The 24003-nt window shown below is 45.9% G+C and overlaps 1 protein-coding gene across 2 annotated transcripts in view; it reads left to right on the plus strand.

The window, feature by feature from the left end:
- The window catches only part of WDR25 (WD repeat domain 25), a 144478-nt gene that overhangs the window by 62666 nt on the left and 57809 nt on the right, over positions 1 to 24003 (plus strand). For both annotated transcript variants that reach the window (XM_029236563.1, XM_029236564.1), the window contains exon 3: positions 21538 to 21685. In XM_029236563.1, coding sequence (XP_029092396.1) covers positions 21538 to 21685 — 148 coding nt within the window. The remainder of the gene's footprint in view (positions 1 to 21537; positions 21686 to 24003) is intronic.

Consider the following 24003-nt stretch of genomic DNA (forward strand, 5'->3'; position numbering starts at 1 on the left):
GCCCCTGCCATAGCCATGCTTGGCTTTTCTGGAATTGATGAGTAACTTCTCTTTTGAAAAGGAAGTTTTTTGAGAACACTGGAAAGTGTTAAGTGAGGAAAGCAGGAGGCCAAATTGTATATTCAGTGAGATCCCAGGAAAAACCAAGCATGCAGAGAAAAATACTGGGCGGATGCTGCCAGCAGGGTCACAGTGGCTCCTTCGTCTGAGCACAAGGATTCGATTCAGTGCCCCCTTCTGTACTTTTTCAGTCCCTTACCCACTTCCCACTGCCTAGACTGGCAACACCTGGCACCCAGGCGAGGAGCACCCCAGGGAGAAGCACACAGATTTGGACACTGGCCATGCATCCTGGGCCCGTTACTTGCACATTGTATAACCTTGGGCAACTCTCTTCATACCTCAGTCTCTTCATCTATCAAATGGCCCAGTTACATCTACCTCAGAGGGGTGCTGTGAAGATTCCATCACTCGGCTCAGCACCTGGCAGTGTGGGGCAGGTGGGGGTCTAAAGAAGTGATAGCCCCGGGCTTCCCTGGTGGCGCAGTGGTTAAGAATCCGCCTGCCAATGCAGGGGACACGGGTTCGAGCCCTGGTCCGGGAAGATCCCACACACCGCGGAGCAACTAAGCCCGTGCGCCACAACTACTGAGCCCGCATGCCACAACTACTGAAGCCCGCATGGCTAGAGCCCGTGCTCCGCAACAAGAGAAGCCACCGCAATGAGAAGCCCGCACACCGCAACGAAGAGTAGCCCCCGCTCACTGCAACTAGAGAAGAGCCTGCACTCAGCATCAAAGACCCAACGCAGCCAAAAATAAAAAAGAAATAAAATAAATTAAAAAAAAGAAATGATAGCCCTTGTGGGGGTTATTATATAAGTGCATGTGTTTCTTTCATAATCTTAAAAACATTATAAATAAATAATGGGAGAAAGGAGTAATGACTGAAAATGGAAGAACAAAGCAGTCCATCTAGCTGCACAATGCCACCGACCACTCTGTCCCGACCACAATGACCACTCTTTACTTGTCTTCAGGAAAGAGGTCAGATGGCAACCACTGCCACATGGAGCATCCAGCCCTCCAGGAGGGAAAGCATGGAGCACGATGGGAACATCCACTGGGATTATATCCCAGATAGTCAGGAGGGTTTCCTGGAGGAAGGAACATCTCAGCTGAGACTGGAGGGAAGAGTAGGGGCCAATGTGGTGGAGAGGGAGGAATTTGCTTCGAGTACAGGGAAGGGCATGTGTAAAGCCACAGGTCGCAAAGAGCAAGGTGAGTTTGGGAAGCCTAGCTAGAGGGCGATGCGCAGGTGAGGTGGTGGTGAGAGGTGAGGCTGGGCAGGTGAGTGGGTGGCTCTCAGGTCAACTGGAGGCTTTCCCACTAGACTGGGTCCATTTGCAACCCGTATGGAGTCCCTGAGCGTGGCCAGCAGAAGCCCACAGCCAGATAAGGCCTTAAGGCCAGAAGGCTCTGAGCGTACCTCCTTGCTGGGTGTCTGCATGCGTTTTAGGGTGAGGGGCCTGCGTTTTTTGTTTTGTTTTGTTTTTTAATGCATATTGAGAAATCATAATGAGAATGACCACCCCCATCCAAACCCCCTCACGGAGCGCTGGTGAGAACCATGGCTCTGGTGGGCAGTGTGGGCCTGACGGAGCCTGCCCTCAGGGCTGCCCTGGAAGGCCTCTTTGGGGAGCAGAGACAGCCTGGCGCTGGCCTGTGGCGGTTGCCGTGGCAGCAGGACCTGAGTGGCCTCACTTTCTGAGAGTGGTCACCCTGTTGGGGGGTCCTGCCCTGGCTGGCGTCAGGTGGGGTGGGGGACTTAGCTGGGCCTCTGGAAAAGCTGTCAGGAGGTGCTCCCCGGGGACAAGGCTGTGTGTGACAGCCAGGACACCAGGACCCCCCAGCCTGGGCCTGCACAAGGATTAAGTTGGAGGCCACTGGAAATAAGTCAGGCCGTGCTCTCAGGGGCCCCCACTCAGTGACTGCTGCACGCAGCCCGTCCCTGCCCGTGGGTGAAGCAGACACGCTGATCACGAGCCGGCTCCTCCCCCGGCTCAGGTGGCGGATGTCCCACCTCCCTGCCACTACTGTCCCTTGTCCCCGTCTGTCTTCCCTGCCACTCCTCCAGTGGTGCCCCCTCTGCCTGCAGCGCCCCACCTTCTCAGCTTCTCTCCTTCCACCTCACTGCCAGTCAGATCCACCCCCAGGTCCTGGTGACACTTCTCCAAAATGACGTCCAGTGTGTCCTTAGCCCCGGCCTGCTCCCTCCCCTCTGGTCTCCTCTTCACTGGTCTCCCCACAGGATTCTGGCCTCCTGGGCAGCAGCCAGACTGTTCTTTCAAAAGGAAAGCTGACTCTTGCTTTTCTCTCCTACGTTTAACCCTTCAACAGCTCCCCATCTTTTGTGGAGGGAGACACTTCCAAAGTTCTCCGATCTGTTTTGCCCGCCCCTGCTGCGCTCCCATCCACATGGGGCCCCTGGCCCCTCTGCAGGCTGGCTCTCCCCGCCCTCCCACCTCCCGCCTTCCTCAGCAGCCCGCCCACCTCCTCAGTCAGAACTAACCTTCACCTGCTATTATTATCTCTTGGAGGCCAGCTCTTTTCTCTTAGCACTGTCCCCAGTTGTAATACCCGTTTGTACATTTGCTTAGTATCTTTTTCTTTCATCAGACTCTTGTGAGCTCTTTTGTTCCCCGGAGATTCTAGCAGTGAGCAGTGTTCTTGGCACATAGTGGACCCTGAATAAATAAATATCTGTGGAATAAACCCAATGAATGAATGAGAGTTGCCCAATTTTCAAAGCCTCTGTTTGCACATCTGTAAAATGGAGGTAACTTCCCTGCTGACCTCATGGGTCTATCTGTGGATCACATGGTTCCGTAATTTGGAAAAGTACTGTGGAAAGTGATGCACAGAAGTTAAAGTATGATATTATGACTCCTTCTAACCAGGTCACACCCTCCTCTTTCCCCGGGCATTTTTGGAGAACGAGTACTTCTTAGCATCAAAGAGTAGGGAGCAGTACGAAGCCCCTTTTGATGATCTGGCTTTAGGGTAGGCGAGCCACAGAGGAGAGAGGCCTGCGGCTCAAGGGCAGATGTGACATTCAGCCTGAAAAAGTCCCTAACTGCCCTTCCTGTTCCCCCTGAGGTGGGCTGGTCTGGAAGAGCACCTGGCAGTGTTTAAATGAGCTCCAGCACTGAGACCTAGAGCATTCTACCTATGTTGATGGGCTGCGGTAGTGCTTAGAAGCTGTGGAGAAGGGGGGAAATTTGAGGAGACTAGATGGGCTTTCCAAGAGAGAGAAAAGGTGGTGTTAGAAGCTAACTATCAATAAAACTAACATTGACCTCTGGAAGAATTCTACAATGGATTTATGTTAGAACTCTTGGTTCCAAGTGATAGAACACTCAATTCCTAGTAGCTTAAAGCAAAAAAGTGAATCTGTTTGTTCAAGGGTGACAATGCTGAGGGCTGTTTAGCTTCAGGCGTGGCTGCACTCAGGGGTCAGATGTCCTCATGTCTTTGTCTCACCTTCTCTGTCTCTAGGTGTGCCCTGGTCCCAGGGACACGCCACCCCTGTGGTGGCTCCCTTTCAGCCTCAGGGCTACTGCTTCGCAGCCCCAATGGAGAGGAAATGCCTCTTCCCCTCTACTGCCTGCTGCAGCCCTGGGCTTGTACCCCACTGCCTTGGGTTGTCCAGGACTGGGTTACGTGTCCTTTGTAGAAGCTTTGAGCCAGTGCCTCGTGCAACACACTAACCGAGTGGGGCATGCGTGGTTCTCCAAGGAAGGTGGGCGCATGGACACCGGGCAAGCAGTAGAATCCATGGCACTGCAGGACTAAAAGACAGGTGTGCTGCTGGGAGCCAGCGTTCAGTCACCAAAACCATCCATTCTTTTTTGAGTTCTTAGACTCATAGGATCTGTGTATATTGAAGCCAGAGACCAAGTGTATCTTGATTTGGAAAGGCACCTGACACTCATGGGGCCCAGGTCTTTAGAATCTTGACGATTGCATCTCATCCTTATTTTGCAGAAGAGCTGGAACCCCAGGTCCTCCTGGTGCCAGAGAATCTCAGGCTGTTCTTGCGAACATGGCAGGGAGGTGGTGGTGTCTACCATGCGATGGCGTCCAACTAGATGGCCGTGGCTTGTTGAAAAAGAGCACCCAACCTAAAGAATTAATGATTTACTTCTAGGGTGGTGGAGGTTTCTCGTGACCAAAGGGCACGATACTTAGCATTCTTCTGTTCCACAGCTTAATAATAAACAAATTGGGTAGCATTTCAGAAGGGAGGTCTGCTTGTCCAAGCTATAGAGGACTCAAAACTAGGATAGCCATCCTTTGGTTCCTCTGTACATTTGTCCATACGTCTGTTCATCTGTCCATTTGTCTATGCATCCGTCCCTAAAGGGCTGGCAGTGGGAAGAGGGCTCAGTCTGACTTTGTGTTGTAGTAGTCCAGAGAACTGGATTAGGAGCCGTGTGTGGGGCCGCAGAGCACATTGCAGGCGGGAGGTGGGCGAGCGTTGATGTTTAAGCCTGAAGGCTCTCCGGCCAGTCTGCCTCCGTCTGATTCTCTGCTCCACCTCTCACCGTGTGACCTGGGGCAGATAACCTCTCTGCGCTTCAGTTATCTCAACTGTCAAATGATGTTTATAATAATACCCACCTCCTACTGTGCAGTAAGGATTGAGTTTAATTCTTGTGAAGCGCTTAAAACACGGCTTATGTGTAGTACGGTTGAGTGCGTGATTACTGTTACCTGGAGGTAGGAGGTGAGGTGGTATTTTGTCTCAGAATAATGTCCAAGGTTGCAGTGCTCTCAGAAGGGGCTCCAGCTCCTCCTGGAGTCGGGCACTCCCCACCACTGGATAGGCTGCACCACCTGCTGGGGGGCCTGCAGGCCGCCGAGGGCTCCTCCCCACTCCACAAGGAGGGTGATGACCTCTAGAGCCCCCGCCTCCACTCTCCACGCATTCTTCAGCAACCTCTGCAGACACCTTGCTCTTAATCCTTTTTACGCAAAGAAAACTCTTTTTTGCTCCTTTACATCTTCTGCTGGCATTTAAAACTCCTTCCCTTTGTTCTGACCTTATTGAATGAGAGAATAATTTCTTGGAATTCTCTGTCTAATGAAAATGCTCATGTACTTACAGATTCTGATCAAGTTTCTCCTCAACCTTTACTTTAAGGGAACTTGCATCATTTGGTATAGAAAACATTTTTTTTTTTTTGCGGTACGCGGGCCTCTCGCTGTTGTGGCCTCTCCCGTTGCGGAGCACAGGTTCCAGACGCGCAGGCCCAGCAGCCATGGCTCATAGGCCCAGCCGCTCCACGGCATGTGAGATCTTCCTGGACTGGGGAACGAACCCGTGTCCCCTGCATCGGCAGGCGGACTCTCAACCACTGCGCCACCAGGGAAGCCCCTAGAAAACATTTTAGGAAGCACTTAGGAGGATGGTGTAAGATGAAAATGCTGCCTTAGCTCTCACTGTTCTTGCAGATAACAGCCGAGGTACCCTGCTCTTAAGAGATTGAAGTGAAATTGGTTCAAACTCCTATACCATGTATGCTAGGAATGCTGCAGGCTTCCCAGGCTCTCTACAAGTTTTCCTGAAGCTGACAGGTGTGGGGAGAGTGTTGTGTGTGGGATTATTTCCTTAAATCATTCCTGGCTCCTCATTCATGCCTGCAGTAAATGACATCAGTGTGTAGATCACACTGACCTTCTCGTCATCTCTGTGACACAGTGACCCACCCACACAATGAATGCTCCAATCCCCTGACTTTTCTAAATACTCCTACCAGGATTCAGGATGTGGGGAGATTTTTACTGAAATACTGGGGTAGAGATATTCAGTACTTTTTACTGAAGTACTGGGGTGGAGGTGAGGAGATAGGGTGGCGTACTACTCTCCATTACTGCAAACCAGATGCTTAAAATTCGATATTAGATTTGATTTCCAGTAATGAAGGAGCAGTTCCCATCAGACTAACCTTCCCACAGCTGACAATTATAAACTCTGAACAAAAGCAATAACAAACTACCCGAAGGTATTGGAGCACAGCAAAAAGCAGGCAGACATAGAAGAGAGTCTTCCCTTCGAAGAAGGAAATAGCACTGGATGAATTTCCTACTTTTATGTTTTTCTGCCTGAGGGTAGGCTCCAGTCTGTGCCAGGCAGAGCAGCTAAAAGTCAGATAGAAAACCTGTAGTGTTACTGGCTTGAAGAACCGTAATTTGGGGCAACTACAGCAGCTGGAGAGTGACGAGGGAAATCTCAGACAGGAAAGAGTCAGAGCGGGGGAGCCACAAATTCTGTGTATAGACTCTGCCCAAATCTCTGAAGACTCCTGAACCCATGCATGGGGCAGATTCTAAGCAGTTCAGCTCAGACTAAGACAACTGAATGGAATTTCTGCTGCTGCACACAACAGAGGAGACAAAGTTTGAAATGTGAATAGAGTCAAGTTAGTTTTCCTGTTTTTAAAAAAGTTGATGTTCTTCAGAGAAACATAACAGAATCCAGAGTTTATACAATGTAAATTTTGTGAATCTAATATTCCACCCAAAATTACTCAATATAGAAAGAAACAGGAAAGAAAGAAAGAAACCCATATTCAAGAGAAAGAGTTTCTCTCCAAGATTATCCAGATTTTGAGATTAGCAGACAAGTATTTTAAAACAATTATAAAAATACTCAGGGACACAAAGGAAAATATACACACAATGAATAAAAAGATAGGAAATCTCTGTACAAAAATAGAAACTGTAAAGAAAAAAAAGGAAAGCCTGGAACTGAAAAATATAGTGTCTGAAATAAAGAGTTTGTGCTTTGGACTCCATTGCAGAATGGAGATGAGAGAAGAAAGAGCCAGTGAACTTGGAGATAGAGCAATAGAAATTATTCAACTTGAAAGCAGAGAAAAAGAATAGAAGGAAAAAGAAACAGATACTCAGGGACCTCTGGACAATATCCAGAGATATTTGTCTAATATATAATAGTATGTGTATAATTGGAGTCTCAGAGAAGATGAGAGACAAAGGGGAAGAGAAAAATTTTCAAAGAAATAATGCCTAAAAACTCCCCAAATTTGGTGAAATATGTGCATTTACAGATTCAAAAGGAAAAAAAACCCTGCAGACCCCAAACAGGGCAAATATAAAGGAAACCACACTGTGGCATATCATAGTCAAACTTCTGGAAACCAAAGCTAAAGAGAACAATCTTAAAAGTAGCCAGAGAGGGACTTCCCTGGTGGCTCAGTGGTTAAGAGTCCATCTGCCAGTGCAGGGGACACAGGTTCGATCCCTGGCCCAGGAAGATCCCACATGCCGCAGAGCAACTAAGCCCATGCACCACAACTACTGAGCTTGTGCTCTGGAGCCTGCGAGCCGCAACTCCTGAGCCCACATGCTGCAACTGCTGAAGCCCACGCGCCTAGAGCCCATGCCCCACAACAAGAGAGACCATCGCAATGAGAAGCCCGTGCACTGCAATGAAGAGTAGACCCTGCTCGCCTCAACTAGAGAAAGCCCTTGCACAGCAACGAAGACCCAATGCAGCCATAAATAGATAAATAAATAAATAAATTTATTAAGAAAAAAAAGTAGCTAGAGAAAAATGAGTATCATGTGGAAGGGAATAATGATATGAAAATGACTGACTTCTCTCATCAGAAACAATGGAGTTCAGAGACAGTGGAATGGTATCTTTTTTAAAAATATATTTATTTTCTTTATTTTGGCTGCCTCGGGTCTTAGTTGTGGCATGTGGGATCTTTTGTTGTGGTGTGTAGGCTCTTTGTTGCGGTGCGTGAGCTTCTGTCCAGTTGTGGTGCGTGGGCTTCTCTCTAGTTGTGGTGTGCTGGTTTTCTCTCTCTAGTTGTGGTGCGCAGGCTCCAGGGCACATGGGCTCTGTAGTTTGCAGCACGCGGGCTGTCTTGTTGAGGTGCGCAAGCTCAGTAATTGTGGTGTGTGGGCTTAGCTGCCCTGCGGCATGTGGGATCTTAGTTCCCTGACCAGGGATTGAACCTGCATCCCCTGCATTGGAAGGCAGATTCTTTACCACTGGACTACCAGGGAAGTCCCTGGAATGGCATCTTCTTTTTTTTTTTTTTGCAATATGCAGGCCTCTCACTGTTGTGGCCTCTCCCGTTGTGGAGCACAGGCTCCAGACGCGCAGGCTCAGCGGCCATGGCCCACAGGCCCAGCCGCTCTGCGGCATGTGGGATCCTCCCGGACCGGGGCACGAACCCGTGTCCCCTGCATCAGCAGGCGGACTCTCAACCACTGCACCACCAGGGAAGCCCCTGGAATGGCATCTTTAAAGTGCTGATAGAAAAATTAAAATTTCTCAACTCATGATTCTGTATCCTTTAAGAATGAAGGTGAAATAAAGACATTTTCAGATGAATGAGAAGTAGGTGAGAATTCATTGGAAGCAGATGTGCACTACAGAAATGTTAAAGGAAGTTCTTTAGGATGGAGGAATATGATACCAGATAGGAACTCATATCTTTAGGAAGGATTGAAGTGGCTGTCAATGGCAAATATGTGGGAAGATATAAAAGACTATTTTTTCCTCTTAAATTAAAAGAATACATATGACTATTTAAAGCAAACATTTTCACATTGCATTGTGGGGTTTATAACATATATGGGTGGAATACATATGACAACTATAGTGTAAAGGATGGGGGTTGGAGAAGACATTTATGGTTGCAATCTTCTTATATTTTATGTAAACTGGTACAATTTACTGTAAGAAGACTTTAAAATATTAAGCATGACATATATACAATGGAATGTTACTCAGCCGTAGAAAGAATGAAATTGAGTTATTTGTAGTGAGGTGGATGGACCTAGAGTCTATCATACAGAGTGAAGTAAGTCAGAAAGAGAAAAACAAATACCATATGCTAACGCACATATATGAAATCTAAAAAAATGGTACTGAAGAGCCTAGTGGCAGGGTAGGAATAAAGACTCAGATGTAGAGGATGGACTTGAGGACACAGGGGGCACAGGAAGCTGGGACGAAGTGAGAGAGTAGCATTGACATATATACACTACCAAATGTAAAATAAGTAGTGGGAAGCAGCCGCATAGCACAGGGAGGTCAGCTTGGTGCTTTGCGATGACCTAGAGTGGTGGGATAGGGAGCGTGAGAGGGAGGCTCAAGAGGGAGGGGATATGGGGATATATGTATACATATAGCTGATTCACTTTGTTATACAGCAGAAACTAACACAACATTGTAAAGCAATTATACTCCAATAAAGATGACAAAAATAAAATATTAAGCATGTATATTATAATCCCTAGAGCAACCACTTAAAAAAGGTTAAGAGGCATAGCTAAGAAGCCAATAGATAAAATGGAATTCTAAAAATAGGTATTTCAAAAGAAGGCAGTAAAGGGGGAAAGGAGGAATAAAACAGAGGTAAAACAGAAAACTAATAGCAAAATGGTAGATGTAAATCTGCTCATATCAACAATTACATTAAATGTACATGGACTAAACACTACAATCAGAAGAGATTGTCAGGGCTTCCCTAGTGGCGCAGTGGTTGAGAGTCCGCCTGCCGATGCAGGGGACACGGGTTCGTGCCCCGGTCCAGGAAGATCCCACATGCCGCGGAGCGGCTAGGCCCGTGAGCCATGGCCGCTAAGCCTGCGCGTCCGGAGCCTGTGCTCCGCAACGGGAGAGGCCACAAAAAAAAAAAAAAAAAAAAAGAGATTGTCAGAATGGATACAAAAGCAAGACTAAATTATATGCTGTTGACAAGAGGTGCACTTCAAGTAAAAAAGAAACAAATAAGCTAAAAGTAAATAGGTGGAATAAAGGGATATCATCCAAACAGTAAGTGTAAGAAGACTGGAAGTATTATAATACTAACCAATAAAATAGACTTCAAGACAAAGGGTATTACCAGAGATAAGAGGGACTTTTCATAGTGATAAAATGATTAATTCATCAGGAAGACGTAACAACCTGTGTACCTAAAAACAGAGCTTCAAAATGCAGGAAAAAGTTTTCATAGAATTAAAGGGAGAATAAACAAATCCATAGTCATAATTGGAGATATTAACACTCTTCTCTAAGTAGTTGATAGAACAACTAGACACATCAATAAAGATGGAAGATCTGTATAACATTTTCAACTACCTTAACTAAACTGACATTTATGGAACACTATACATAACAATGCTAGGTACAGATGCTTTTCAAATTCAAATAGTACTTCTCTAAGGTAGGCCATGTGCTAGGACATAAAGCAAATATCAATACATTTAAAAAAGCTTAGAGACTTCCCTGGTGGTCCAGTGGGTAAGAATCCATGCTCCAAATGCAGGGGGCCCGGGTTCAATCCCTGGTCGGGGAACTAGATCCCACATGCATGCTGCAACTAAGACATGCTGCAGTGAAAATCCTGTGTGCCACGACTAAGACCCGGCACAGCCTAAATAAATAAACATTAAAAGAGAGTTTAAACAATAGAAAGCCTAGTCTTTGATCACAGTGGAATTAAATTAATAATAAATAATAATAAGATACTGAAAAATAAGAAAAACTCCATAAACATTTGACAGTTAAATCACATACTTCTAAACAACTTATGGGGATTTATGCTTTTGGCTAAGATGGAGTAATAGGGACCAGATTTATGCTTCAATCTTAAATAATTAAAAGAAACAGGTAAAATATAAGGAACAGTGGTTTTCAGGCACTGAACACCAGGTAGTGTAGACAGTGATCCCTGAGAGAGGGGAAACAAAATGGGATGAGCCCTGAGATTGTTGCAGCTTACAGCCCGATGAGAGTTTCTGGACTATAGCACAGGGAGGAGAAACCCAGATGGGTCCCAGTGATCCTCCTGAGTTGAGGAGACAGAGCTGGCATCCAGGAAGGGCAAGGCAGCTAGAGTTCTCAGAGTTCTCTCTAGAGTTCTGGTTCTCAGAATAGAGAACCAGAGACTAGAGAGCTGCCCAGAGAGAGAGAGAGCTCCAGAGCCTACAGGAGTTCCCTCCAAGTCTTCAGTGAAATACTGATCAGCACATGTGTAGGAGGAAACTCCCCAAGGTGGGGAAAGAGCCACTTGAAAGGAACAGGATGAACAATCCCCAGAGCTCACAGGACCAAGAATACATCATATTCCCATAAGCCAGAGTGGGAAATCCTTGTAATTCACAAGGGTATTGCCTCAGGAATGGAGTAAAACAGCCCTAGATAAATGCTGCTCTTTTTCCTCCTATCAAAGCTTAGAGACTATCCTGGCAAGAAGTGAACTGTTTCCAAGTAATTTAATTGTGTCCCAGAACAAACCTCAAGACTATTATAGGAATACAAAAATTTTTTTAAAAATCCACTAAAGTAAAATTCACTGTGTCTTGCTTCCAAACAAAGATTACAAAGGCATGTGAAAGAAGAAGAAAAATCTGAACCATGATGAGAAGAAAAATCAATAAATAGAAACATACCTAGAAATGGCAAGATGATACAATTAGTAAATAACGTTATACCAGCTGTTATAAATATGCCCTATATATACAAAGAGGTGGAGAAAAGTATGAACACAATAAGGAGAGACATGGAAGACAGAAGAAAGGTCCAAATCGAACTCTAGAGGTGAAAAAAAAATGTTTTGGATGAAAACTACACTAGATGGAATTAATTGCAGATCATAAACTGTAAAAGAAAAGGTTAGCAAATTTGAAGACATAGTTATAGAAGCTATCTAAAATGCAGCACAGAGAGTAAAAAGCTTGGGAAAAAAATAAACAGAGCACCGTGAGCTGTGAGATAACTTCAAGCTTACCCAAGATACGTGAAATTGGAGTCTTCAGAGGAAGAGAGAACAGAAAAAATTATTTAAAGAAATAAAGGCTGAGGGCTTCCCTGGTGGCGCAGTGGTTAAGAATCCACCTGCCAATGCAGGGGACACGGGTTCAAGCCCTGGTCCGGGAAGATCCCACATGCCATGGAGCACCTAAGCCTGTGCACCACAACTACTGAGCCTGAGCTCTAGAGCCCCCGAGCCACAACTACTGAGCCCGCGCGCCTAGAGCCCGTGCTCCACAACAAGAGAAGCCACTGCAATGAGAAGCCCGCATACTGCAACAAAGAGTAGCCTCTGCTCACAGCAACTAGAGGAAGCCTGCATGCAGCAACGAAGACCCAACACAGCCAAAATAAATAAAATTTAAAAAAAAGACAAAGTTTGTTAGGTTGGATAAAAAGGCAGGACCCAATTATACAATACCTGCAAGAAACCTTAAATGAAAAGACACCAAAGGTTAAATGTAAAAGGATGGAAGAAGATATACCATACTAATAGTAATTAAAAAAAAGAGTGGCCATATTAATATTAGACAAAGTAGATTTCAGAGCAAAGAATATTAGCAGGGATAAAGAGAGACATCTTATAATGAGAAAGGGGTCAATTCATCAAAGGACATAACACTAGATACTTTGGGCACATAAACATTAAGGGCATAAATATGTATACATCTAATAAGAGAGCTTTAAAATACATGAGGCAAAGCTGATAGAACTGCATGGAGAAATAATCATATATACAATTATAGTTGGAGCTTTCAACACCATTTTTTCCATAATCAATAGATCAAGTAGACAGAAAATCAGTAAAGGTATAGAAGACTTGAACAACACTATCACCAACTTGGCCTAATTGGCATTGATAGAACACTCCATGTAACAACAGCAGAACACACATTCTTTTCAAGGGTACATGGAATGTTTACCAAGATAGACCATATTCTAGGCCATAAAACAAGGCTCAGTAAATTTAAAAGGATTGAAATTATTCAAAGTATATTCTCTAATGGTGATAAGATTAAATTAAAAATCAATGACAGATATCCCAAATATTTGGAAACTAGACAGCACACTTGTAGTTAACCTCTGGGTTCAGGGAGAAACTGATAGGGATATTAGAATGTATTTTGAACCAAATGCAAATGAAAACACAACATATAAAATTTTGTGGAATGTAGCTAGAGTAGTTCTCAGATGGTAATTTATAGCATTAATGCCTATATTAAAGAAGAAAATTTCAAATCAATGATCTTAGCTTCCACTTTACATACAAAAGAAAGAAAAGCAAATACAACCCAAAGTAAGCAAAAGAGAGGAGATAAAGAAAAAGCAGAAATAATTGAAAGAGAAAACAGATAAACAGTAGAGAAAAGTCAGTGGTGCCAAAGGCTGGTTCTTTGAGATCAGTGAAAGTGATAAACCTTTAGCCACTCATCAGGAATAAAGAGAAAACATACAAGTTACCAATATTAGGAATAAGAGAAGTGACTTAATTACAAATTCTAAAGATATTAAGAGAGTACTAAGGTAATACTATGATCAGCTTTCTGTCAATGAATTCTACAACTTAGATGACCTGGATAAATCCCTTGAGAGACTCAAGCAATAAAAGCTCACTGACAAAATTAGATAACTCCAAAGCCTTGTCTCTATTAAAGAATTTGAATTCATAGTTAAAAGCCTTCGCATAAAGAAAACTCCATGCCCCAAAACTTCACTAGTGAATTTTACCGAACATTTAAGTAAGAAATAGGACCAATTTGTTATGGGTTGAATTGTGTCTCTCTCAAAATTTGTATTTCTAAGTCCTAACCCCCAGTGCCTCAGAATATGTCTTTATTTGGAGATGGGATCTTTTTTTTTTTTTTTTTTTTTTTTTTGCGGTACACGGGCCTCTCACCTCTGCGGCCTCTCCCGCTGTGGAGCACAGGCTCCAGATGCACAGGCTCAGCGGCCATGGCTCACAGGCCCAGCTGCTCTGCGGCACGTGGGATCTTCCCGGACCGGGGCACGAACCCATGTCCCCTGCATCGGCAGGCGGACTCTCAACCACTGTGCCACTAGGGAAGCCCTGGAGATGGGATCTTTATAGAGATATTCAAGTTAAAATGAAGTCTTTAGGATGGACCCTAATCCAGTATGACTTTCATTTTCTTTTCTTTTTTTAAAATAAATTCATTTATTTATTTATTTTTGGCTGCGTTGGGTCTTCGTTGCTGCGTGTGGGTTTTCTCTAGTTGTGGTGAGCAGGTGAGCAGAAGACTGCTCACCACTCTTCGTTGTGGTGAGCAGGCTTCTCATTGCAGTGGCTTCTCCTCTTGCAGAGCACAAGCTCCAGGTATGAGGGCTTCAGTAGTTGTGGCTCTTGGGCTCTATAATGCATGCTCAGCAGTTGTGACGCATGGGCTTAGCTGCTCTTTGGCATGCGGGATCTTCCCGGACCAGGGCTTGAACCCGTGTCCCCTGCATTGACAGGTGGATTCTTAACCACTGCACCACCAGGGAAGTCCCTGTGTTTTCATAAAAAGGGGATATATGAAGACAGACAGGCATAGAAGGAGAACACCATGTGAGTGTGAAGACAGCCATCTACAAGTCAAGAAGAGAGGTCTGGAACAGATCCTTCCCTCACAGCCCTCAGAAGGAACCAATCCTGCCTCGATTTCTGACGTTTGACTTCCAGAACCACGAGAGAATACGTATCTATTGTTTAAACCAGCCAGTTTGTGGTATTTTGTTATGGCAGCCCTAGAAAATTAATACACAATTCTTTTCAAACTCCTCCAGAAAATCAAAGAGGAGGAAGCACTTCCCAACTTGTTCTGTGAGGCCACCATTACTGTGGTACCAAACCAAGAGAAGAAGTAAGATTTAGCAAATCAATCCAACATTTATTTATTTATTTATTTATTTATTTATATGTCATGACTAAGTAGGATCTGTCCCAGGAATTCAAGTTTAGCTTAATGTTTGAAAATCAATTAATATAATACAGCCTATTGATGAACTATAAAAGAAGAACCATATGATGATCATCTCAAGAGATATAGAAAGAGCTTTTGACAATATCCAGCTTTCATTCCTGATAAAAACTTTCAGCAAACTGGAAATAGAAGATAATTTTCTCAAACTGTTAAGGAGCATTTATGAAAACATAACCTCTAGCATCTTACTTAACTGTGTAAAAGACTGACTGCTTTCCCCATGAGGTCAGGAACAAGGCAGGGGTGTTCACTCACACCGTGTCTATTCAGCATTGTTCTGGGGATTATAGCCTGTGCAATAAGGCAAGAAAAAGAAATAAAAGGTATCTGGATTGGAAAGGAGGAAGTGAACTTGTTTTTGTTCACATATGTGATTGTCTATGTAGAAAACTCTTCTGAATCTACAAAAAAAAACCCCTTTAGAACTAATAGTTTAGCAAGTTTGCCAAATTCAAGGTCAATGTAGAAAATTAATTGTATTTCTACATTAGAAAAGAACCTGAAATTAAAAAATTTTAAATAGTATTTACAATATCATCACAACATGAAAAACATAGGGATACATTTGACAAAAGTTGTGCAAGATTTTTGCATCAAAAAACTATAAACCATTGCTTAGAGAAATTAAAGACCTAAATATGGATAAAAAGAGAGAGATATCCTGTTCATGCATCAGAAGACTCAGTATTGTTAGGACATCTCCCCAAATTGGTCTGTGGATTCAACGCAATTCCAGCCCTTGAATACGCACACACCCTGAAGGATTCCCAAAACTTTTGCAGGTAAATGGCCTGATGAAGGCTTGGGCATTGGGTGCACAGGCTTGTGCTAAGCTGTGCAAGCCTGACAGCAGTCTCTAGAATGATATCCTGGGACAGCAGAGACTGTCGAGGATAAACAGGAGTCCATGAGCTGGGACTGAACTAGGAGGGTCCGTGAGGCAGAAGCTGGCAGGACAGGGCCAAACGGGAGGCAAAGATTCACCCAGAAGTCTGACAGCTATTATCTCCAGGTAGTGGGATGATAGCTGCTTCTTATTTTCTTCTTTGTGTTTTTCTGGGTTTTTTTTTGTTTGTTTTGAAAATTTTTTTGCAGAACACTTATTTACAATGTAATCAGAGAAACAGCCATCGTGTTGTTGATTCCTATGGGGTTTTACTTTTTGCACTTTTGTATAATTTGAGTATTTTTTACAGAGATTGTATTTGTTTTATAATATTGGGTTGGCCAAAAAGTGCCTTCGGCTTTTAAGGAAAAATAAAAGACACATTTTTCATTTTCACCAAGAACTTTATTGAGCAACATATTCACCCTTTTGTTCCACTACCTTCTGCCATTTTTTAGGCAACTTCATAATTCCATCTTCTTAAAACTTTTTTATCTTTTTGAGCAAAGAACTGTTCCAGGTGCCTTTTACAATCTTCTAGGGAATTGAAATATTTTCCCTTAAGAGAATTTTGTAAAGACTGAAATAAATGGAAATCCAAAGGTGCAATATCTGGTGAGTACGGCGGATGAATCAGAACTTCCCAGCCAAGCGGTAACAGTTTTTGCCTGGTCATCAAAAAACATGTGGTCTTGCGTTATCCTGATGGAAGATTATGCATTTTCTGTTGACTAATTCTGGACGCTTTTCGTCAAGTGCTGCTTTCAGTTGGTCTAACTGGGAGCAGCACTTGTTGGAATTAATCGTTTGGTTTTCTGGAAGGAGCTCGTAATAGAGGGCTCCCTTCTAACCCCACAATATACACAACATCACCTTCTTTGGATGAAGACCGGCCTTTGGTGTGGTTGGTGGTGGTTCATTTCACTTGCCCCACGATCTCTTCTGTTCCACATCATTGTACAGTATCCACTTTTCATCGCCCATCACAATTTGTTTTAAAAACGGAACATTTTCGTTATGTTTAAGTAGAGAATCACATGTGGAAATGCAGTCAAGAAGGTTTTTTTCACATAACTTATGTGGAACCCAAACATTAAAGTGATGAACATAACCAAGCTGTTGCGAATGATTGTCAACGCATGAGTTGGATATTTTGAGTATGTCAGCTATCTCCTGAGTGGTTCTCAATTAATGTCTCGATTTGATTGATATCAACTTCAACGGGTCTGCCTGACCATGGAGCATCGTCCAGCGAGAAATCTCCAGCATGAAACTTTGCAAACCACTTTTGACATGTTCAATCAGTCAGAGCATCATCTCCATACACCGCACAAATCTTTTTTAGTGTTTCAGTTGCATTTTTACCTTTCTTAAAATAATAAAGCATAGTATGCCGAAAATGTTGCTTTCTTTCTTCCATCTTCAATATTAAAATGGCAACACAAAAATTCACCAGTTTTGATGTATTTATTTATTTTTATTGGGGTATAGCTGTTTTACAATGTTGTGTTAGTTTCTACTGTACAGCGAAGTGAAGTAGAGTTCCCTGTGCTATACAGCAGGTTCTCATCAGTTATCTGTTGTATACATATTAGTGTATATATGTCAATCCCAATCTCCCAGTTCATCCCACCCCCCCTTTCCCTCCTTGGTGTCCATACATTTGTTCTCTATGTCTGTGTCTCTGTTTCTGCCTTGCAAACCAGTTCATCTGTACCGTTTTTCTAGATTCCACATATATGTGTTAATATACGATATTTGTTTTTCTCTTTCTGACTTACTTCACTCTGTATGACAGTCTCTAGGTCCATCCACGTCTCTACAAATGACCCAATTTCATTCCTTTTTATGGCTGAATAATATTCCATTGTACCATATCTTCTTTATCCATTCGTCTGTCAGTGGGCATTTAGGTTGCTTCCATGACCTGGCTATTGTAAATAGTGCTGCAGTGAACATTGGGGTGCATGTGTCGATAAGTCTTTTTTTTAAATGCATGCTGATATGACAGCTGTCACATACAATCTAACAAAATCGTTTTGAATGAAGTTAAAAACAACTAAGTGCTACTACAGCCATCTTATGGAAAAAGCTGAACAAACCTTTTGGCCAACCCAATAAAAAACAAAAGTCAGGCAGGTAGGCAGAGAGAAGGTGACCCGTGGCTACAGCTATAGGTCTTGAGAGACTGTTAGGAACTCCTGGTGGGGCCATGTCTCAGTAAGCAGAACACGGAAACTGCAGTGAACGTGCACCTGCACCACATTTCGCTTGCCATGTTCTTTCTAAATCTGACTTTTGTCGGACACGTAGAATGTCTCCAGTTAATACAGCAAGTCATCTTAGCACATGTGACAGAAGACTTAACTCCTTAATTCCATGAAGGCAGATTGGGCTCTCTAATTACTTAATTGAAAAAAGGTACACACTTCAGGCTGCGCGGTGTTTGGGAATTAATCTTTAAAACCTGACAGCAAACATTAAATTCAATTAGGGAGAGCGATTAGCAAAGATTCTTCTCTCCCTCACCCTGGGTACTTTGAGAAGTGGCTGACTGGGGTGCATTGATTCTGATGCTATCGTTGTGTATATATCAACCAGGAGAGCCAAGTATGCATTTTTCATTTCAGAGGGGAGTTATTGGATAATTTACGGATTGATGGATTTCCTTAAACATGTTTCCACGGCTGATTTAGGAGGCCGTGGCCAAGAATTCAGACCTCTCTGGTTGCTGCTTTTGGCCTTGGTGCCACAGGGTTTAAGGTCTCTTTTTTCCTCTGTCTTTGATTAGGGTTATGAGCCACCCCCTCCTCGTCCCCCACCACCTCCTTCTCCTCCTTTCCCAACACCTGGCTGATAGCAGGTACCCAGGAAGTGTTTGCTGAATGAATGATTAAATGAATGAGTTTAATAGATGGGGACATTTGGGCATATTTGCTTTGGAGCACATTCATTTTCTCACGCTCTCTTTTTTTTTTTTTTTTTTCTGTACGCGGGCCTCTCACTGCTGTGGCCTCTCCCGCTGCGGAGCACAGGCTCCGGACGTGCAGGCTCAGCGGCCATGGCTCACGGGCCCAGCCGCTCCGCGGCATGTGGGATCTTCCCGGACCGGGGCACGAACCCGTGTCCCCTGCATCGGCAGGCGGACTCCCAACCACTGTGCCACCAGGGAAGCCCTCTCACGCTCTCTTTGCCTCTCTTTAGGGGAAATACAGTGTAGTGTTCACAGCTCCCATCCCCCAACCCTGCCCCTCTCCCTCTCCCCTCTCCAAGCATATTTTTTATAGTCTGACTACAAGTACACAAAGAAACATGATAGAGTTTTGCTTCATGTGTGTTTTTAAAATTGTGGTGAAATACACATAAGGCTTACCAGCGTAGCCATTTTTAAGTGTAGGTTCAGCGGCATTAAGTACATTCGTTCATAGTTGTGCAGCCGTCATCACCATCCATCTGCAGAACTCTTCATCTTGCAAAACTGAAACTCTGTCCCCATTAAAAAGTCTCCATTTCCCCCTCCCCGCAGCCCCTGGTAACCACCGTTCTACTTTCTACGTCTATGATTTTGACTACTCTAGGGACCCCACATATGTGGAATTATACTTTCTGTCTTTTTGTGAGTGGCTTATTTCACTTAGCGTGTTGTCTTCAAGGTTTATCCATGTGGTGGGTTGTGTCAGAATTTCATTTCTTCTTAAGACAGTAATATTCCACTGTGTATATCTATCTATCTATCTGTCACATTTTGTTTATCCATCTATCCATCCGTGGGCACTTGGGTTGCCTCCACATTTTCACTGTTGTGACTAATGCAGCTGTGAACATTGGGATACAGATATCTCTTTGAGATCCTGGTTTTAATTTTTTGAGCACATACACACAAGTGGAATTGCTGGATCATACTGTAAGTCTATGCTTAATGTTTTGAGGTTCTGCTGTGCTGTTTTCTCTAGTGGCTGGACCATTTTGCCTTCCCACTAACAATGTACAAAGGTTCTGATTTCTCCACCTCCTTGCCAACACATATCTTCTTCTTCTTCTTTTTTTTTTTCTGATAGAAGCCATTCTGCTGGGTGTGAGGTGGTGTTCCACGTGTTTTTAAAACTTAGATGGCATCGTACTGCATATATGCAGCTTGTCTTATGTATTCAATATTATCTTTTCACTGTTTAGCCAAGTTAACCCTGTAGATCTAGTTCATTCGTTTGACTTTATTTTTTTCCTTTAAAGTCATACTTGCACACAGTTTTGAGAAAACAGCAGCTCCCCGTGCTCTGCGTTTCTGCCATGAGTTCTCACTTCACTTTGAAGCCTTCTGGCTCTTTCCTCTGTGATCTCTGTTCGTATTTCTAAATGTAAATGTTGCTACTTTCTGCTTTTCAGTCTGAAACCCCAGCTGTTGACCCCTAATTAGGAAGAAAGGAACTGAGCTCTCTTACCATTCTTTCAAGGCTACCCTTGACCTCTTGTTTTCTTAATCTTAGACATTTCCATATGCCCGGGAAATACGCTTTCAGAGCTCTGATCCTGTGCATTTTGAGAAACTTCAGGATGCGGTGGGGTGAATTTTCTCATCTTGAAAGGGGAGGTTATCTCTCACATCCAGTTTGTGGATCTGTGTGGGCACGCTTTGGGTTTACTCTTATTAAGGAAATAAGAGAGGGTCAGGGAATCCTGCTGTTAAGAACCGCATGCACTACATGCCTCAAGAAGCACAGCCTCCGGCGCCGTGGCTCCTGCTGTGCTCCAGCTACGGTGCGGTGTGCCCAGCCCTCACTCATTCCTCACCACTGCCCTTAGGACGGGGCTCTTCTTATCCCCATTATATGGAGGAGGAGACTGAGGCCTGAAGAGGCCAAGCTTCAGCCAGGTCACAAGGCTGGCAAGCCGAAGCATCACACAGGAAGCCCTGTAGGTGCCTTCCTGCTTCTTGTGTTCAGTCCTCTGACCCACCTTGGATGGTAGGTGAGAGCCTCCCTTTCTTCTTGCAGTGACACCAAGGGAGGACAGTAGCACTGCTGAGCACCTCCGTGTGCCAGGCCCTGGGCCAGCCTGGTTGGGCTCCTCGCCTGCCGGCCTTTCCCTGGGGTGTGTGGTGGTCGGCAGAGTTTCCTGGGAGAGCTGGTGGGAAGCCGAACGCAGCCCTTTCATGCACAAGTGGTCCTGGCCCTTGGAATGTACAGTTCTATACTTGAGGGCCTAAAAACACATTTCAGAGGTCATTAAGTGTACATAGGGCTTTCTGCCACAAGCCTCACTCCCCAGGGAAAGCAGGGGGGAGTGAGGGGCAGTACTTTCTCTCCCAGAAAAAAGGCCAGCTTGCCCCTCGGGCGGAGATCTGCTCTGCCTGGTTGCAAACACAGCTGTGGCAGACTCTATTTTGGATCTTAGTCTTAAAGCGGGACCCGTGCAGGTAGCCTGGCCTGGCGCGGCATCCACTACAGGTCTCAGAAAGTCCTGTCTCGGAGGACACATGTCAGAGGTGCAGGTGAGGCTGGGCTGGAACTTTTTGGTGGTGAGCAGGTGTGAAGGGCTGGGCAGGTGAGCGGCAGAACACAGGACATGCTGTTTCCTTGTGAGCTCCCTTAACCCCCAGAAAAAATTTTGTGAAAGTCTCCCCCTCGACTTGCCAGTCCCAAGGCCTTATTACATTTCCACGAAGAGAAGTTTGACATCTAGATATTGCTTTGATGGTAAAATATTGGGAATCTAGTTCTACTGTGAGAGCCTTTTCCCCGTGCACAGGGCCTGAGCTGAGCCCCCAGGTTCAGGCCCCCGCTCGTGACATCTGGCGCTGTGTTTGCCTCGTAGGTGTGGAACGCCGTGGACTCGGGAAGCTGCTTGCAGACCTACTCCCTGCACAGTGAGGCAGTGCGGGCCGCCCGGTGGTCCCCCTGCGGCCGGCACATCCTCAGTGGTGGCTTCGACTCCGCCCTGCGCCTGACAGACCTCGAAACAGGTGTGTTTCTCTGTTGCATTACCCCGAGGCGCCCCCTCCTCCGAGTTGGCAGCCGAGTCAGCTTTCTCACTGGGGAGGTTTCTGGGAGGGGGGATTCTGCAGCCGCAAGCTGCAGATGGTTTCAGGGCAGGGGCAGACGGGACGAGGGGAGACTCACACTCGGCAAGCGTGTCTCCAGGCTGTTTGCCTGAAACCAAGACTGGCCCGTAGGGTTCACATTGGACCTCTGCCAACCTGCCCGGAGGACAGAGTCCCAAGGTTGTCCCTGCCCCAAGCCGTGGAGCTGGATAGAGGTGGCTTTTTAATCAACTTCTGACATGCAATTTGTACTGAGATAGATTTAGCTTTATCACAGCGTCCTTTGGTTGGAATCAGTTTAGAATTCCCGTCAGTTCACTATCGCTGAAAGGCTGTAAGGAGTGATTCCAGCTCATACAGAAAGCCAGCAAACGAGCTCTGCTTTCATGCCCACACTGAAAAGGCATTTGGGCGAGATGGATTCGCGCTGGCTAAATCCTAAGGGGGCTCTTGACAAGCAGCGCGAGGAGGAGAGAGGAGTCAGTGGGAGGAACTTTCCATTCCCCGGCATTCCGATGCAGCCGGCACGTTGAGCACAAGTCCGGCCACAGCCCCGCAGCGGGGGCCTGTCTGTGCTTCGGGCGAGGACAGAGCCAGCGAGTGCAGACCTGGGTTCCAGCCTTGCCCCTGACCCCCAGGCCGGCTGCCCTCAGCGCCCACGTTGCCTTTTCCTCCCTGGGCTCCTCCTGGGTCACTTTTCTGCTGGGCATCGCTGCCAGCACCAGGAGGGGAGGCCTGGGTTCACACCAGTGCCCGGGGCGTCCCTCGAGCCCTCAGGCAGCCCCTGCCTGCCTGGCCCAGCTGTGGTGGTCCTGGGGTCCGTGCCTCTCCCAGTGCCTGGCAAACAGGGGATGATCACTCCGGGGTCCAGCCACCCAGCTCCACCCCGCAGCTTGGATGCAGCGGGTTTGTTGCTCACCTGGAGTGTCCTCCTCTCTTGCTGGGTCACTGAGGGACGACCCTTTTGAGGCCATGCAGCTCCTTTGACTGGGCCCCGTGTGCTGTCAGTAGGGGTGTTGACCAGGCTGTTGGCTGTGTCGGCGGCTGGTACTGTGCCACAGGCTTTGCACACATTTCAATCCTGCCAGCCATTGTTTTCCCCATTTCACAGGTGACTAGACTGAGGCTCCAAGGGGCGAGTGACTGGCTCAGGGCCTCCCAGTGGTGCAAGGCAGGTGGGGATTTGGAGCCACGTCCGTGCAGCTGCAAACCCTGTGCCCTTTACACAGTGCTGAGTGTACGGTGTTCTTTTTGGCAACAAAGACCATGATCTTCCTGTGAGCCCCTCTGAGAGGGAGTCGAGGCTGAGGGGGTTTGGTGCCACTGGGTGACGGTGACAGTTGGGTCGCTGATGCCAGCAGTAGGTACTGTCACTGAGCACCGACTGTGTGCAAGGCCTTCCTCTGCAGCTTAACAATGAGGCCCCATTCACCCTTTGAGACTGGCACCACCGGAATCCCCTCGTCACACACAGGCACGGGGCACAACCAGGAAGCGGCTGAACCAGGATGCACACAGGTCTGCCAGGCTCCGAGGCTGGCTACCTGACTGTTATACTTTGCTACCTGTGTGTCCAATAAGCCATGCTCGGTATTGGAGACACAGTGAATAAGTCCCAGGATCCACCCTGGAGGAGCTCACATCCGCTGGGGGAGACAGAATTGCAGAGAGTCCCAGGGTACAGTGACGGAGAGAGATATAGGAACCACAAGGACATCTAGCCTGGGAGATCAAGGAAGGCTTCCTGGAGGAAGTGGGACCCAAGCTGAGGCAGGAACTGGGGGACAGAGCATCAGGATGGAGTGGGGCTGGGGAGGGGGAGGGAAGTGGGTTCTCAGCAGAGGGAATGAGGACGGATTTCAGGAACATGAACCACGTGGTGTGTGTGGAAGTGTGGGGTGCAGGGAGCTGGGGGAAGTGAGTTTGGGGGTGCAGGAATGGGAGCTCGGGCTCCATGTGCTTCCTGGCCTGTGGGGTGTGCATTCCCCAGATGCCGCTCCCCAGTCCAGTGTCACTGAGCACCCATGGGTACCTGCGCTGTCTGCCCAAGAGTGGAGAAGGGATGCTTCTCACATGCTGGTGATGCTGTCGTGTTAATCAAATACAAGTTCATTTGATAACATTAATGGATTCCTAGCGGCCCTTTGTCATGATCTATCTTCTCAATCAACAGATGTTAAGCAGACATTGCCAGTGTGTGTGTGTGTGTGTGTGTGTGTGTGTGTGTGTGTGTGTGTGTG

The sequence above is a fragment of the Monodon monoceros genome, unplaced genomic scaffold, assembly GCF_005190385.1.
Source record: "Monodon monoceros isolate NGI ecotype Baffin Bay Population unplaced genomic scaffold, NGI_Narwhal_1 Super_Scaffold_21, whole genome shotgun sequence".
Classification (NCBI taxonomy): Eukaryota; Metazoa; Chordata; class Mammalia; order Artiodactyla; family Monodontidae; genus Monodon; species Monodon monoceros.